General features: G+C 40.6%; 1 protein-coding gene across 2 annotated transcripts in view; it reads left to right on the forward strand.

The window, feature by feature from the left end:
• DGKG (diacylglycerol kinase gamma) overlaps positions 1 to 18,055 on the forward strand; it is a 210,574-nt gene that overhangs the window by 71,913 nt on the left and 120,606 nt on the right. For both annotated transcript variants that reach the window (XM_070466271.1, XM_070466272.1), the window contains exons 6-9: positions 9,363 to 9,518; positions 12,776 to 12,825; positions 16,423 to 16,497; positions 17,185 to 17,307. In XM_070466271.1, the coding sequence (XP_070322372.1) occupies positions 9,363 to 9,518; positions 12,776 to 12,825; positions 16,423 to 16,497; positions 17,185 to 17,307 (404 nt within the window). The remainder of the gene's footprint in view (positions 1 to 9,362; positions 9,519 to 12,775; positions 12,826 to 16,422; positions 16,498 to 17,184; positions 17,308 to 18,055) is intronic.

The following is an 18,055-nucleotide window of genomic DNA, read 5'->3' on the forward strand; positions in this document are numbered from 1 at the left end:
ACCACCATGCTTATTTGCTATATTTGTTTCATTTTGAGTCTCAGAGTAACTTCCAGAGACTCTCTCCTGGAGAAGTGATTTGTCAGGGACCGTTTTCCTCTGCAGAGAGTATGCTAGCCTCCTGTGGTTCAGTCATGAAAGGGCAGTTATCTGACTGCTGGCCCAGTTATCTAACTGCTGAAAAAAACATTTTTTCATCTTTTGAGACTTGAGATTTTAAGTAGCAAATTCTTTTCCTGTTGGGCCACCTTCCACAAATGTCTTAATTAGATGCCCCTGTTCAGCAGAAACAAGAATGTAGGGACAGGTGGACACCGCAGAGAGGGGCCTCTGCCAGCAAGAAAGAGCCAAGTTCTGGAATCACTTTAGATCAGGCCATCTGTTGAAAATGTCACCCTTTTCCTGGTGCCCCAGCATAAGCCAGAGGAAGAAACTTAATTCTCATTTGATATGGCCTATGTAGACCTACCAGATCAAGCTCCAAGCTCAGTTCTACAACCACCCACTTTAATTATTCATTCCTGGAGCCAGGTGGGGGCATGGCTGGATCCATAAGCATAGCAGAGAAGGCCTTTCACTGAGTCCAGAGGTCAGCTCAGGGCCTTGAGCAGCCTGTCCTTGTCAGAGTGTCAGCTCAGGAAAGGCCAATCTCACCCCTTCCCGAATGCCCAGGACAAAATGGAATGAACAGAGTGAACTTCATTCTTCTGGTTTTTATTTGGTTCCTCAGGCAATTGAGATGGTTCAGCAGCTTGGACTATTGGAGTCTCAAAGAAAATCCCTCCATTTTTTAATTGAAAAGTAACACATTGTAAAAAAAAATTTTTTTAAGAATATGGGAAAACGAAAGAAACAACAAAATCATCTAAATCTTCCAATGCTATCACACACACACACACACACACACACACACACACACCCCTATCCTTGTAGGGGTCTTTTTTTTCCATAAATTTTTTCTAAAACTGGAATCAGATTGTATATATATGATTTTGAATCCAGATTTTTCACTTAGCATTATATTCAAAAACATTTTTCATGTCATTCACAACTTTTGTTAAACATCAATTTTAATACAGGTCTGTCTTTTAACAGATGGAAGACTGAGGTTGGGTGTGGGGAAGTAAGCCTACTTGTACAAGATCACACATCATTTAGCACAAACCCAGGTTTCTGCTTCTAGTCTGGTATCCTTTCCACACTGCCCAACTGGAAGGCAGGAAGTAATGGAGAGACTTAGAAAGAAGGTGGAACAAGTCAGCTCTGCCCAGGAACCATCAGTGAGAAGGGAGTGCGATGTGGCCCCTGGATGGAACCTCTGCGCTCTGGAAGAGGGTGGTCCCTGAGGGATGTGCTCAATGGCTGTGAGTTTAGGGGTATTTCATGTAAGGTAGCATGAGCAGGTGGAACACCACTGGGACCGTATGCCACTCGATCCTCCTGCACCCCAGCATTTCCACTGCTGGACTGAACAGTAGGCCAAACTGACTTAAACAGTGGCTCAAGATCCAGTCACAGCTCTGGTAAGCAAAACATCTTTGGAAAAGGATAATGTTGATGTTTTTAATTGAAGTATGGTTGATTTATAATATTGTCTTAGTTTCAGGTGTATAAAGTGATTCAGGTGTATATTTTTTCAGATTATTTTCTATTATAGGTTATTACAAGATACTGGATATAGTGTCCTGTGAGTGCATATGTGCTCAGTCGCTTCAGTCATGTCCAACTGCTTGTGACCTTATGGACTGTAGCCCACCAGGCTCCTATGTCCATGGGATTCTTCAAGCAAGAATACTGGAGTGGATTGCCATGCCCTCCTCCCGGGGATCTTCCCAACCCAGGGATGGAAACCACATCTCTTAGGTCTCCTGCACTGGCAGGCGGGTTCTTTACCACTAGCACCACCTGGGAAGCCCATAGTTTCCTGTACTATACAGTAAATCATCATTGCTTATCTGTTTTACATATGGTAGTGTGTATCTCTTCATCCCCTCTCCTATTTATTCCTCCTCCCACTCCCTGTATTATTTTTTAGATTCCACAGATGAGTGATATCATATAATATTTCTCTTTCTCTGACTTACTTCACTTAGTATGATATTCTCTAGGTCCACCCACATTGCTGCAAATAGTATTATTTCATTCTTTTTAAATGGCTGAATAATATTCCATTATGTATATACAAACCACATCCTCTTTATCCATTTATCTGTTGATGGACACTCAGGTTGCTTCCATACCTTGGCTATTGTGAATAGTGTTGCTATGAACATTGGGGTGTATGTGTCATTTCTTTTTTTTTTTTTATTAGTTGGAGGCTAATTACTTTACAATATTGTAGTGGTTTTTGTCATACATTGACAAGAATCAGCCATGGTTTTACATGTATTCCCCATCCTGATCCCCCCTCCCACCTCCCTCTCCACCCAATCCCTCTGGGTCTTCCCAGTACACCAGGTCCGATGTGTCATTTCTAATTAGAGTTTTTGTCTTTTTCCAGAAGTGGGATTGCTGTATCATATGGTAGTTCTAGCTTTGGTTTTTTAAGGAACCTGCATACTTGTTTCCATAGTGGCTACAGCAATTTCCATTCCCTCCAGCAGTGTAGGAAGGTTCCTTTTTTCCCATATATTCTCCAGCATTTCTTATTTGTACAATTTTCAATGATGGCTCTCTGACCAGTATGAGGTGATACCTCATTGTGACTTTGATTTCATTTCTCTAGTAATTAACGATGTTGAGCTTCATTTCATGTGCCTATTGGTCATCTGTAAGGTTTCTTTGGAGAAATATCCATTCAGGTCTTCTGTCCAGTTATTGATTGGGCTCTTCTCATATTAAGTTGTATGAACTATTTGTATATTTTGGGCTTCCCTGGTGGCTCAGGCAGTAAAGAATCTGCCTGCAGTGCAGGAGAACCAGGTTCGATCCTTGGGTCAGGAAGATCCCCTGGAGAAAAAAATGGCAACCCACTCCAGTATTCGTGCCTGGAGAATCCCATGGACAGAGGAGCCTGGCGGGCTACAATCCATGGGGTCACAAAAACTTGGACACAGACTGAGTGACTAACATGCATTTGTCAAATATTTTAAATATTAAGCTCTTGCTAGATACATCATCTGTCAGTATTTTCTCCTGTTCTATAAGTCATCTTTTCTATAAGATGTTCTCCTGTTCTCTAAGTCATTTTTTTGGTGGTGTCCTTGGCTATGCAAAAACTTGTAAGTTGATTATTATTTTATTTTTTCTTTTGCCTTGGAAAAATTATCTAAGAAAATACTGCTATGATTTATATCAGGTAATATTTTGCCTATGTTCTCTTCTAAGAGTTTTTATGGTGTCCTATTTTATATTTAGGTCTTCAAACCATTTTGAGTTTACTTTTGTATTTGGTGTAAGGGTATATTCTAACTTTATTGATTTACATCTGGCTGTCCAGCTTTCCCAATACCATTTGCTGAAGAGACCATCTTTTCTCCACTGTATATTCTTCTGTCCCTTATTGAAGATTAATTAGCTTCAAGTGAAATGAAGTGAAGTTGCTCAGTTATGTCCAACTCTTTGCGACCCCATGGACTGTAGCCTACCAGGCTCCTCAGTCCATGGAGTTTTCCAGGCAAGAGTACTGGAGTGGGTTGTCATTTCCTTCTCCAGAAGATCTTCCCAATCCAGGGATTGAACCTGGGTCTCCCTCATTGTAGGCAGACGCTTGACCATCTGAGCCTCCAGGGAAGTCCTCAAGTATATGGGTTTATTTGGGGCTCTCTATTCTGTTCCATTGATCTATACATCTGTTCTTGTGCCAATACCATGATATTTAGATTACTGTACCTCTGAAGTCCTGGAGGGTTATGCCTCCAGCTTTGCTCTATTTGCTCAGGATTGCTTTGGCAATTCTGGGTCTTTTGTGGTTCCATCTAAGTTTCAGTATTATTTGTTCTAGTTCTGTAGAAAATGTCATGGGTAATTTGTTTAAAAAGTGAAAGTGAAGTTGCTCAGTCATGGACAGAAGAGCCTGGGAGACTGCAGTCCATGGGGTCGCAAAGAGAAACTTGTTAAGGATCACATTAAATCTATAGATTGTTTTGGGTAGTATGGTGATTTTAACAATATTAATTCTTCCAATCCAAGAGCATGGGGTATCTTTCCATTTCTTTGAATCATCTTTGGTTTCCTTTATCAATGTTTTATAGTTCTTACCTCCTTTGTTAGGTTTATTCCTAGGTTTTTAATCACAATTTTAAATGGGATTTTAAAAAATTTTTTCTCTTTCTGATATTTCATTTTTAGTGTAAAAAAATGCAACAAATTTCTGTGTATTAATTTTTTATCCTGCTACTTTACCATATTCATGTATTAGTTCTTATAGGTTTTGCATGAAGCCTTTAGTGTGCTCTATGTAGAGTACTGGGCTTCCCAGGTGACTCAGTGGTAAAGAATCTGCCTGCCAATGCATGAGGCTCAGGAGACATGGGTTTGATCCCTGGGTCAGGAGGATCCCCTAGAGAGGGAAATGGCAACCCACTCCAGTATTCTTGCCTGTGAAATCCCATGAACAGAGGAACCTGGCAGGTTTCAGTTCATGGGATTGCAAAACAGTTGGACCTGACTGCGTGACTAAACAACAACAACAATGTAATAAACTATTACATTATCTGCACATAATTTTGTTTTAAAACAGCTTTGTTAAGGTACAATTGGCATAAGGTGAATTGTACACATTTAAAATGTATAGTTAGTAAGGTTTATGTCTGTATTCATCAATAAAATCAGCACATACCAATATAATGAAGTTATTCATGAACCTCAAAAATTTCCTTAATAGTCCTTTTCTCCCACCCTTCTTATGCTTGTGGTCACTATCGACTAGATTGCATTTTCTAGATTTTATATGAATAGATTGACACTGTATGTACTTTTTCCCATCTGGCTTCTTTCATTCAGCATAATTAAAAAATTCATCCATGTTGTTGGGTATATCAATAATTAGTATATTTTTATTGCTGACTAGTATTTTAGTATACAGGTAGATATTCCACAATTTGTTCATTCATTTATCAATGGACATTTGGGTTATTTCCAGCTTTGGGCTATTAAAACTAAAATGAATATTCATATACAAGTCTTTATACAAACAGCTTTCATTCCTTTTGAGGGAGGTAGAATGTTTAGGAGTATTATGTGGTCTTAATGACTTGACCTCTTTATCATTATGAAATGACTCTCTTTATCCCTAGTAATATTCTTTGTTTTGAAATTTGTGTGATAAGTGTGAGTCGTTCAGTCATGTCCAACTCCTTGTGACCCAATGAACCCACCAGGCTCCTCATAACTGATAAAACCACCTTAGTTAACTAGTGTTACTATAGTATATCTTATTTCATTCTTTTAATGTGTCTTTATATTTAAATTGACTTTCTTATAGGAAGCATGTTTGGGGGTCTTATTTTTTAATCCATTCTGACAATATCTGCCATTTAGAGTTTTAGAACATTTACATTTACTGTGATAATTGATGTAATTAGGTTTATAAATACTATATTGCTGTTTTTTTCTCCAATCTCTTCTTTTATTCCCATTTGCTCTTTTTTCTGAATACTTTTAAATTAATTGAATTTTTTATGATTTTAGTTTATCTCCTTTTTTATCTTAGTTGTTTTAACTATGACAGTGTACCTTCGAGTAGTAGTGTTTCATTTTGCATATTCTGTAAGAAATTTACAACAACATACTTCTGTTTCTCCAGGTCTTTGTGCTTTTTTACTTCTACATGTTGTAAACAATACAACATGTTATTGTCATAGTTAGCTATCTTTTTAAAAGATTTAGTTAATAAGAAAAATATTCTTTATATTTATCTACATGGTTTACTAGTTTTAATGCTTATCATTCTTGTGTGCAAATCCAGGTTTCTATAGATTGTAATTCTTGTAAAAAGATTTCCTTTACCATTTTTTGTAATGTAGCTCTATATAACTTGTACATTTGAAAAGTTCTTTATTTAGCCTTTTTTTCCTAAAGATATTTTGCAGAATCAAGAATTCTAATTTGACAGATTTTTTTTTTCTTTTAATACTTTTTTAAAGATGTTCCACTGGCTACCTGCTTGCTTTGTTTCCAGTAAGAAAACTATAGTCATTCTTATCTTTTTCTCTATATCAGGTGTTTTTCCTCTAGTTTCTTTTATGATTTTCTATCACTGATTTTAATCAATTTGATTTTGGTGTTCCTTGGTGTAGTTTTATATATTTCTTATATTTGGGTTTCATTGAGCATCTTGTGTCTGAGGTTCTGTAGTTTTTATCATGTAACAAATCTGGGAAAATATCAGCCATTATTTCTTTAATATTTTTCTGCTCCTGACTCTTCTTTAAGTATTCCAATTACATGTTTGTTTGACTACTTGAAGTTGTCCAACAGCTCACTGGTATGATACTTTTTTTTTAATATAGTCTTTTTGGCTAGTTTCTGTTGCAATGCTTCAAATTCACTCATCTTTCCTTCTGCAATATCTAATCTGCTGTTAACACTGCTCAGTATATTTGTATTTTTCATTTAACATCATATCTAGACACTTGATGTGAGCATCATAAAATATCTTTTATATCTCTACTTAACATGTTCAATCTTTCCTCCAGCTTCTTGGATATATAGAATGTAGTTATAGTAACTGTTTTAAAGTTTTTGTATTGTATCATCTGTATCATTCTGGATGTATTTCAGTAGATTTTTCTCATTATTATTATTCATACTTGCTTTGTATATATGGCAATATCTTATTGAATGCCAGACTTTGAAAATTTTACAGTGTTGGTACTAGGTATTTTTGTGCTCCTATAAATATTCTTGAGCTTTGTTTTGGGATACATTTAGGATTACTTGGAAATAGTTTGACCTTTAGGGGTCAAGCTTTTAAAGCTTTGTTGAATAGGACCAGGGAGGCATTTTTTGAGCTAATTTTGCCCAGTTATCAAGGCAAAACTCTTCTGGGTACTCTACTTAATGGTTCATTAATTATAGGAGGTTTCTACTTTGATTGCTGGAAATAGACAGTATGCCTGGTTCTCTGTGTAGTCCCGGGATTTTTCCCTCTCATCTGGATTCCTCCCCCAGCCGCAGGTAGTTTCCTTTCACACGTGTGCTGATCACTACTCAGATGAGTAATTGAGGGAACTCCCAGCCAGTTACTCAAAAGGACCTTCTGCAGAGACAGCTGGAGTTCTCTCTGAGCAGCTGCCTCCCCTCCAGGGCGCTGCTCTGTGAGTTCCACCCACCGTGAGCTCCCCAGACTCCCAGCTCCATCTCTGCAACTCACAGAGATGTCCAGGACCTCCCTGGGTTTCCCTCTGTGCCACAGTCTAGAAACTTTCCAGTCAGTAAGGTGTGGCATTTGCAGGCATCACCTCAATTGTTTCCCACTCTTGGGATCACTCTTTGGTGCTGGCCATATTCAGTGTCCTATGAACCATTGTTTTGTATGTTTTGTCCAATTTTTTAGTTGCACCAGTAGGAGAGTAAAACTGGTCCCTCTTATTCCAATTCATTTGGCATGGAAGTCACTATAATAGTGTTTTATTGAATGAATAATTTGAGGATATAACAGTAACTTGAGCTACCTAATACAAAGACTTTATCACATTTGTCTTATATATTTAAGTTTTTCCATAAGTTTAACTCCAGTGAGATTTTAGTACTTCTGTTGCATATGTAATTTCATAGCAATTTCCTCCATCTCACTATCCTTGTTTTTATTTCATCCTATTGTATTTTCATCTCAATTTGCTCACTCCTGAGGCTTTCTACTCCTGTTTAATAGAGGTTGCACCTTCTTGTAATCTACTGAGTGTCCTGCCCAGTAAGAAATCATTTCCAGAGATATGGTCCCCTGAGATTTCAGGATAAAACTTCCTTTCCTTGTTTTGCAGCTCTGTTTCATGGATTCCATCATGGTGTCTTCATAGGGCCCTTTGTGCCATACAGAGTATGTCAGCGAGTATGTCATACTCTGAATATGTCAGAGTATGTCTTTTGGTCTCATCCACTGTCCATCTGGGTGATGGGTAATTCCCTTCTCAAGCCACAGCTAACCTTTAGGACCTGGAAGGTTTTCATCTAGCACAGCCCTGTTGGCCTGAGATGAACTGTTTGCCATTGCTTGACATTTACTTCTGTAAATAGTGTACTGGCGGCATTGCTTTCCCCAGCAGGTATTACTATCGAGGTTGTCACTCCCTCTGCTTATGCCTTCAAAACCCTGTTACGTGGTAGTACAACACTTAGGTTGCATTTTCCAGTACCAGTCTTCCTTTTACTGTTTCCTGTGGGTTTTGTGAGTTGCACCCCTTTTATTCAGTATTAAGATCATGGATGTGAAGAGGGTGGGGAAAGAGAGATAGCCCTAAAAGTGCCTCAAAAAAGTATAATTCACACAGTAAAATATAGGTATCTGGTTTTCTGGTTAGTATTAATGTTAATAACATCATATTTCTTAACCAGAGGACAAAGAAATGGTTTTCCTATTTATTAGTACTAGCCTAGTCACTTGGTCATGTCTGACTCTGTGACCCCGTGAACTATAGACCCCAGGCTCCTCTGTCCATGGAATTTTGCAGGCAAGAATATTGGAGTGGGTTACCATTTCCCCCTCCAGAGGATCTTCCCAACCCAGGGATTGAACCCGGGTCTCCTGCATTCCAGGCATATTCCTTACCATCTGAGCCACCAGGGAAGCCCTTTCCTACCTACAAGAATGAAAAGAAGGAAAATTTCAGAGGGAAAACTTACTCTACTCCTGTGGTATATTGAGTCACTTTCTGCACTTTCTTTATGCTACTGATTAGGCTTTCAGTAAGTGAAAATTCTTCCTAGTTTCTGGAAATTAGCTGATTGCTGATCCCAGTTTTCTCTTTTGAACTTTCATCTTTTTTATTTGTCTTTAAATGCACTTGAGAAGAAAATTGTGAAGGGGTATGTTGGTGTATAACCAATAGTCTGGATTTTTAGAGTCCCAGCTAAAATTACCTCTTTGATGTATTCTCCCCAAATTAAGCTAAATGACATTTACCTGATTGATATTACTAAAATTCACTGTCATCTCTTCTAAAAATTCACATAGCATAAGGGACTTTCTTATACGGCTATAGACTCTTTAAAGGGTCAGAATGCAGTTCATTCAAAAAGTATGAAGCTTACAAACTGGATTTCCAGGACCTCTGATTTAATCATACCTTTTTTATTTGATCAAAAGCATCATCCGTACCTTTGAAGACATTTATATAAAATTCTTGCCTCTTCTGGGGCAACAAGGGTTTCATATTTACTAAACCTTGTGTCCTTGGATGCTTTCATTTTGCTTGATGCAGAAACAAAGATCACTGCTAACAACCAGGCAGCTGCGCCCCCTGTGGGAAACCTTGTTGCTCAGTCTTCAGGCTCAGAAGCCCCCATAGTCTACCTGAAGGATGTCGTGTGTTACCTGTCCCTACTGGAGTCGGGGAGACCTCAGGATAAGCTAGAGTGTAAGTACGTACCCTGTCAAGGGGCTTTGACTTTTTCCTAGAGGAAGACCTAGTGTCCTATCCGTCCTAAGCAGGCTGAGGTTGATCTGGGATCCTGGGGGTGGGTCCTGCTCCCTTGAGGGAGGTCTTCTGCCCTGTCACCAGTAGTGACATAAACATTTCCTACGATCTACCCTGGAACACAGTTCCAGTTGTGTGGGGTGGGGGTGCATTTGACACCTTGGTATTGAGAATCCAGATCTGGAAAGGGGAGGGGTCTTTAAAAGAGGTGAAGACTCCCTTTCTCTGCTTGCAGGATTTCCTGAAAGCCTCTAATCAGAAAGCCGCTGCCTCTCCTTAGAAGATTTTTCAAGGGAAGATTTGCAGCATCTGTCTTCCTTCCCCTGTTCCATGCCCAGGCAGTTCTTTAACTATGAGGCATCCTTTTTTTTCTTGAGACATAATCAACCTCTACCTTGTTAAAGCTTATTTCTGTGTCTTCACCCATCCCAATCCAAGTGTTTTGGCCTCTAGAGAAAGAAGACTAGTTAATTAAGGGAGTTGAGCTTGGTTTTAAAAACAAGTCTTCAAAAGAATAGCAGCAGAAAGGGAAGCCCACAAAGTGCAGTCTCGCAATCACTTTGGAGACGGTCTCACTGACCTCTGCGAGCCTACAGGCGAACTTTAAAACAGGTTATAGGTAGGTCTTGTTTAAAAATTTATATTATTTTGGTTTCTCTTAGGATCTTAGGAGACACTAAGGGAAAAGCATACACATTATAGCAAAAGTTAGAATTCCAGTCAATGATCAGAATAGTCAACAAAATAAACATTAGCAAGGAGAAGTCTGGCAGAGGTTAACCCTTGCCAAAAACAAGATGAAACATTTGCTCATTAACAGAGCTTAAAATCTACCCCACAGGTTTGAAGTATTAATAATTGCCAGTCTTAAATGATAATTTGGAAGCAAATGTACCAGATTTCTGTTTGTACTGACTAACGTTAAAAGAGAAATGTCAAATTATTTCCCATATTCAGTTGGATTTGGGGCATTGTATTTGTTCATAACTACCAGAGAGAATATGGCAGACTCTTCATATGAGTGCCTTTCAGATTGAGTCCTGTAATAGTAATAAAAATAAACTGATTTTAAAAACTTTTTCTTATAGAAAAATTTAAATACAGATAAAAGTAGAGAATTCAAAGAACTTCCCTATATCCATCAACCACCTTCAACAATTACCAGCTGTCAGTCGTGTTTTATTTATACCTCCTACTCATTTTTTCTGCACCAGATTATTTTGAAGCCAATTTCAAACATCATATAATTTCATTTGTAAATATCTCAATATGTATCTCTGAAATATGACTTTTCATTCAATATAATCACAACACTGTTATCACATCTAAAGAAAATAATTCCTTACTATTTTCAAACATTCAGTTTTCATTATTTTCAGTATTCATTGTTTTCCCATCATGGGAAACAATTCAAACGTTGTTTATTCGAATTGGAGGTCCAAGTAAAGTCCATACACTGCCATTGGTTACTATGTTGACTGTTTGCTTATTTTTTTCCCTGAGATTTTTTGTTGCAGAAACTTGGTCAGTTGTCCTTAAAGTTTCCTTTAATTAAGTCAAATAAATTCAAATCATCTCAGATTTTAGTGATTGAAACCAAGTTAAACCTTTTAAAAAAATAACGGGGTGTGTGTGTATAGGAAATGATAGGCTGAAATTCCACCTATTATCAGTGTAATAAAGAAAAGCTCAACATCGAACATCTCATTTTTGCTAAGCACTTTAAATGCACTATTAACCTCACAGTAACCCTAGAAAAGTGACACGATTTTTGTCATATATATATATATGTATCATTTTGTCATTTATATATAAGAAAGCATGGAAAAGTTAAATGACTCACCCAAGGCCATGCTTCTTAAAAAAAGGATGCTTGCTCATACTTCCTTGTTCTACTCCTCACAGTAGGACCAGAGTGGGCTCCACATTAGAGCCACCTGGCCCAGAGTGTTCCTGACTGGGACTTTCAGAGGAGCCACAAAGGACTGGAAGCCCATGACCCTACTTTTAAATAACTTAAACTCCAACCAGAGACACATCACTGTATACACAAGGTCCAGAGACATAAACCATGTGGAAGGAAGTGACAACACAAGGGCAGATTAACAAATTAACAGGAGTGCTGTGACCCTGTGGGTACATCCCGAGAGGTCCAGAGTAGTTACATGAGTGAAGGGTCGGTCAGGAGAGGCTCCACGGAGAATGCTGGCACGAGGGAACATTTCAAAGGATAGGAAGGAAATGAAGACATTTTCAGCTCTGCTCCCCACCCTTCTTACTTCTGAGACCACAGACAGAATCTCTACCTTTTAGATTAATTAAACAGCAAGTTTCCAAATCTCATAAATGAACATTTAGTCCTTTCCTCAAAATTCATTCCCAAATCTTTCTTATCCTCCATCACTTCTGTACAGTTAGAACATGGCAGAGGATGTTTCTGAATCACATGTTGACATTTTAAAAAAAGAAATACAGTAGCTTCTATAATAGTAACTACTTCATAATATTATTGAGGATTAAATAGTAATAATGATAGGTACATAAGATAATATACATATTAAATGTCATATATAAATATTCATTAGTGATAGAAAATAAAAATAACATCTGTTGAGTGTTTTATATATTCCAGGCACTATAGATTCTGGTGTATCATTTATGTATTAGTCTTCATTTGAAAAAGACTTCGGATAAAGAAATTATTTTAATCTCCATCTTACAGATGAAGAAATTGAATCTAAAGAAGATAAATGACTTATTTGATGTGCTAGAGGTGGTAGGACAGGGCCATGGTCTGCAACTGTCTAACTTCACACCCTTCCTATGGGCAGTGGAAGCAGTGCCCCATCTATCACTCCAGCATCTGCCCACCACCAGCAGGGCATCTGCTTTGCATTGTGTTCCCATGATGTTGAGAGGTATGAATGCTCCATAGGGAATCACACTCAGGATCCAGATCTCATCAGCCACAGAGTTATTGCTCAGACCATCCTAGAAGCCAGGTGGCTTGGTTTTCCTCCCTCTTCCCACCCTCTCTGTAAGAAAGCAGACTCTGTGGCTTGGAGGGTGGGTTAGCTGGCTGTAACAGACTGCGCCCCAGTGATGGTCAGAACTGACCTAAAAACTGGCATCAGAGTCTCAGCCCATCCCTGGTGCCTGGAAGACCTCCTCAAGCCTCGCCTTTATGTTTCTTGCAGTCATGTTTCGTCTCTATGATTCGGATGAGAACGGTCTCCTGGACCAAGCGGTAAGCGCTCCAAATATTCCTCCAAGATCCAAGAAAGGCTGGGGAGAGGGGAGCAGGTGAAGGGAGAGTTCAAAAACTCCCAGTTCCACCATCATCAGAATAGCTGTGTCTCAACATGAGCTGCAGAGATGAATAGAAGCCCCCTCCTTCTACATCCAAAGAGCTGGGCCAGAGAGAGTGAATGCCAGCTTTCTTTTTCATTCCAGAAGCCTAAATTGCAAAGTCTCAGATTGGGGAGATGTAAAATCTTAGCTAACTCCCAGATGGTTCAGAAATTCCCCCTTCAGTTTCCTGCTGAAGTTCCAGAGTGGAGGAAAGGAGGTGGGGAGAGGCAGTGAGACCAGGGCAGGAAGACAGGAAGAAGGCAGGTAACTTCTGGTGAGCATGGCCATCACCCTTGCCTTCTTCTCATATCCTAGGCACTAGCACTAGGAGTCTCGCTCTATCTTCTCCAAGCACATCATTCCATCCCACCAAACCTGGGAAAGCCTGAGTCTTGCCCCCACCTTCTCTCAGGAAGAGGCAGGAATAGGGTGGGGATCATAGGGTGAGAAGAAGGGCAGAAAAGGAAGAAGGCAGAGAGTGGAGAAGGCAGATAGAATCAGACAAGTCCTGTTCTCATGACTGGCAGGGTCAGAGATGGGATGCATTCCCAGAAAGGCTCTGAGGTTGAATTGCATGGAGCTGAGACAGCCCAGAGGGAGGAAGAAAGGGAAGGAGTCCACTAGACCAACTGCCTCATCCAGGTTCCCCCTCAACCCCAGATGGTCTTAATGGGATCCCTATAGCCACTTTTCAGTGCTGTGGGTTGCATCATGCAAGGGAAACACTGGAGAATCGTGGACACTTAAAACATTTGTTTAACACCCATTGATTATCTCGTATATGTCAGGCACTGGTCTAAGCCCTGGGGCCGTATCAGTGAGCCAATGGAAAGAGATGCAAGTCCTCATAATGCTTTCATTCTAACGAAAACACACACACTGCAAAGTGTAGTCAAGTATGTGTTAAATATACATGTGTGCTGCTGCTGCTAAGTCGCATCAGTCGTGTCCGACTCTGTGCGACCCCATAGACGGCAGCCCACCAGGCTCCTCCATCCCTGGGATTCTCCAGGCAAGAACACTGGAGTGGGTTGCCATTTCCAATGGCAACTTCTCCAATACCTGTATGCTAGAGGAAGACAAAGAAGGGAAAGGAGGTGTTGGATGAGCTTCAGTTTTAGCACGAGGAGCTAAGGAAGGACTCCCTGAGGGAAGGACATCTGAGCAGATACTTGAAGGATTTGAAGGGAGGAAGTCATGGGGAAGCGCCTTCCAGGCAGAGGGAGCAACAAGGGCACAGGTCCTTGAGGGGTGCCTGGAATGTCAGCAGATTAAGGAGGAGGCAAGAATGAGTGGAGCAGGAGGGGTGAACAGCTGAGGTCAGAGAAGTAATGAGAAGGAACAAGATATCTGCAAAGCATTCTCAAGCCTTAAAGGTGATTACAAGTGTTTTCTCTGGAGAAGCAGAGAACCATTGCAGTTTCTGAGCAGACGAGTGACATGATTGACTTAGGTCCTCATAGAGTCTCTCTAGCTGCTGTATTGAGTCTAGACTGTAGGAACATAGGCAGGGATACCAGCTGGGAGGCTGTAAAAATAAGCAAGACAAATGATGGTAACTTGCCTTAGGGTAGCAGCATTGCAGGTGGTGAGAAGTGGTTAAATCTGGATCTGTTTGGAAGGTACCATTGGTGGACTGAAGCAAGTCTCAGAATAGTTCTCTGTCTCTCAACTTCCCACCAAGACCCCTTGGCAGTTGGATATCCAGCCTCTTTTGAACACTCCCAGTAATGGAGAATTCACCTATTACCTTAAAACAGCCAATCCACTGCTGAGGATGATGTTAGAGAGGGCATCTTTCCGGCATCAAAGCCTCTAGTCCACAAGGGAAATTTTCAGTACTAAACTTGATTCTGCCCTTCTCTCCCCTCTCCCAACCCAATGGTGAGGTCAAAATAGGCCAACCTTCAACTCCTCCCTCCCTCTGTCCCTCAGCTTATTTCTACCCTCCATAGCTGACCAGCAGAGTACCAGTTGTACACAGTTCAGTTCAGTTCAGTCTCTCAGTCGTGTCTGACTCTTTGCAACCCCATGAACCACAGCACACCAGGCCTCCCTGTCCATCACCAACTCCTGGAGTCCACCCAAACCCATGTCCATTGAGTCGGTGATGCCATCCAACCATCTTGTCCTCTGTCGTCCCCTTCTCCTCCTGCCCTCAGTCTTTCCCAGCATCAGGGTCTTTGGCCTTCAAGTATTTGAATATCTGACCACATCGTCCGTAAAATCTTCTCCAAGCTCCAATTTCCTAATTTCTACAGTATTTCTGGTAAAACAGATTTAAGTATCCACTCTAGTCAAGCTCTAGTTTGGCAATGCCATTCTTAAAATATGGCGTAGAATTGAACCTGCCCCTCCAGGACTCTAAGTATCCATATGAGGAGAACTCATTCTTCCTGAAATCTGCCCACTCTGCTTCCTGAAAATGCCAACCCATTTACACAGCTCTAGATTAAGTCTAATTCTCCAGTTCAGAATCACATTGTTTGCTCACATTGAATCTTGAACCCTGCTAGATTCACAAACTCTTTTTTCCACTGGAACATCTGCTGAACTCTGTTCCCACCTTACTGCCCACTTCCTTACCCCCACCTACTGCCTCATCTGCAGTTTTGCAGTGGGCTATTTTCTAATTTAAATGAGATACAATGTTAAAAATCCCTGTTGGGTTTTAACTTGCTTATGTTGATCCAGCATTCTGCCTGGTGAAAGTAACACCTTTAACCTTTGCTTTAGTTCTCCAACCCCTGTCCCCAAATCAACTTTATTATGAATATCCTAGATTGTACCCTAAATGTGCAAATGCTTCCTCAGTCCAGTGTGTTTCTGTGGGACTCTCGGGGGCACTGATTCATTAGCATCCAGCAATTCTGTGAGGTTTTAGATAGAGCCTGGCCTTGGTACCAAACAAAAGGCTCACTCATTAGAGAAGCATAGCCTTCATGAATTTCCTGTTTCAGGAGTCCCAGACCCAGGGCTGGACTTAATACAAAGGATACAAAGGAGATGCCAAAAAGAATCTGAATCATAGTGCCTGAGAAAGGACCAACCCAGTGGCCCTACATCCAGCTGAAACTGACCCCCAAGGGGTATAGATGAATCCCAAGTTGCTAACGCTGTGGGAATGAGGTGTGGGAAAAGGGGGAGGGAAGTAATGCCTTGGTTTGTAAGTATTTTTAGGAGTCGTGATCACAAAGAAGGAGGAAACAGGGGAAGAATAAAGCGCAGAATAGGGGAAGGAAGGTGGGTTTAGGAGGTCAGTGTTCAGTGAGCTTTCTGCATACCTCTGGCTTATCCACGGTCTGTGCTTCTTGTGAGCTTTGTGGTCAAGGCAGAAATAAAGAGCAGAAACAGTGAGCTCATGATGAAATGCCAGTGTGTTGTACCAGCTGCTTCTCACACGACACCCTGCCCATCTTCCCACAGGGTTTGATTTTAACTCTTGCTCTTGGAAACACATCTTCAGTTGATTTCTCTCCTTGGTGTTTTCTAGGAGATGGATCGTATTGTCAGCCAGATGCTGCACATTGCCCAGTATCTCGAGTGGGATCCCACGGAGCTAAGGCCTGTGAGTTTCCAACAACCTGGGGTGACTTCCCAGTGAGCTTCTAAGATAAGAGTGGGACTTGAAAAAACACATTTGTTTACAGTAGAGTGTCTCTCAGATTCATCTTCTTAGAGGTGGCTCCTTTGGGGTCCTACACCTCCTTGACCTCCCACTTCTCTGATAGGAAAAGTTAGAGGCAACAGGGAGTAGTGTAGACTAATTCAAATAATAATACCTGATAATACCCCCTTGCTGAATTTTTATAACAGGAGTTCATAGGTCAGAGAAATTTAGAGCTAGAATGAAATTCAAAGATTTTTCTCAGTCATCAGATAATAATAATTATTATATTGGGGGCTCCCATGAGACCAATATTATGTTTGGCATTTTGTATACATTTTCTCTAATCTTCGCTACCAGGCTGCAAGCACAGCAATGCTAGTTCTGTTTTGCAGACGGGCAAAGCAGATAAACAGAGCCCAGAGAGTCCAGGTGGCTTGCTTAAGGGCACACAGGTCTGGGAAGAGCCAGGCTTGGACCTCTGTTCTCCTCACCCCCGTTTGCTCCCTCACTGCTCTCTACTCTCTCTGACTTGGAGAGAAAGGGGTAAAACACAAGAAAACTCGGAACAAAAGAGAAAGCAAAGGGCGGGGGTGGGCAGAGAAGTCGAGAGTGAAAGAGGACTATTGTATCTCTACGGATTCGCAGATACTGAAGGAGATGTTACAAGGGATGGACTACGACCGGGACGGCTTTGTGTCTCTTGAGGAGTGGGTCCACGGAGGGATGACCACCATCCCATTGCTGGTCCTCCTGGGCGTGGATGACTCTGTAAGTTGCACACTTGAGGTCCAAGACCCCTCGCCTTTCAGAAACAACAGGTTCCACGTGGAAGTTAATATCCTTGGTTTTTGTCCTGGACTTCCCAGTGGATACCTCGTATGCTCCAGGCCAGCCCCAAAGTCATCTCTTTTTTACCTGTTAGTGCCTGAAACATGTTCATTCATTTGACAGACATTTACTAAATTATTACTAAATAAATATACGGTTCTGAGAACTGAGAGGAGACACATATCGTATTCACCCACCTGAAACTTCTGTTCAACCACAAAAAGGACAAAAAAATTTTCAGGGAAGAATTCCATCTTTTCTCAAAATTAGCTGTAAAAATGCTAAGAAAGTTTGGGAAGAAAGAGAAACAGGGAGGGAGGGAAGGAAAGGAAAGGAAAAATACTGATCTGTTGTGAGGCAGAGAGTGTTCAATGATAATATCTTATTTAGCAATCAGAATAACCAGATAAGGTAGATATTTTTTTACCCATTTATACAGATGGAAAATTCAGATTCTGAGTCTGAAGATGAAAAAGAGGAGCCAGCATTTATGTGTACCTGACTCTAAAGAACCTGCACTTTTGAACACCCACACTTAAGAGTGAGAACAGTGAAAGAAACTTTGCCCTGACTCTAAAGGATGCATGGGATTTTGATACCCCATTCTTGAGATAAAGATCAAGTGAAATGACCTAGAGTATTTGATCTGGTTCTCAATAATGGGTATGGTTTGGCTGGTAGAAGAGAG

The sequence above is a fragment of the Odocoileus virginianus genome, chromosome 4 (genome assembly GCF_023699985.2).
Source record: "Odocoileus virginianus isolate 20LAN1187 ecotype Illinois chromosome 4, Ovbor_1.2, whole genome shotgun sequence".
In the NCBI taxonomy this organism is placed as follows: Eukaryota; Metazoa; Chordata; class Mammalia; order Artiodactyla; family Cervidae; genus Odocoileus; species Odocoileus virginianus.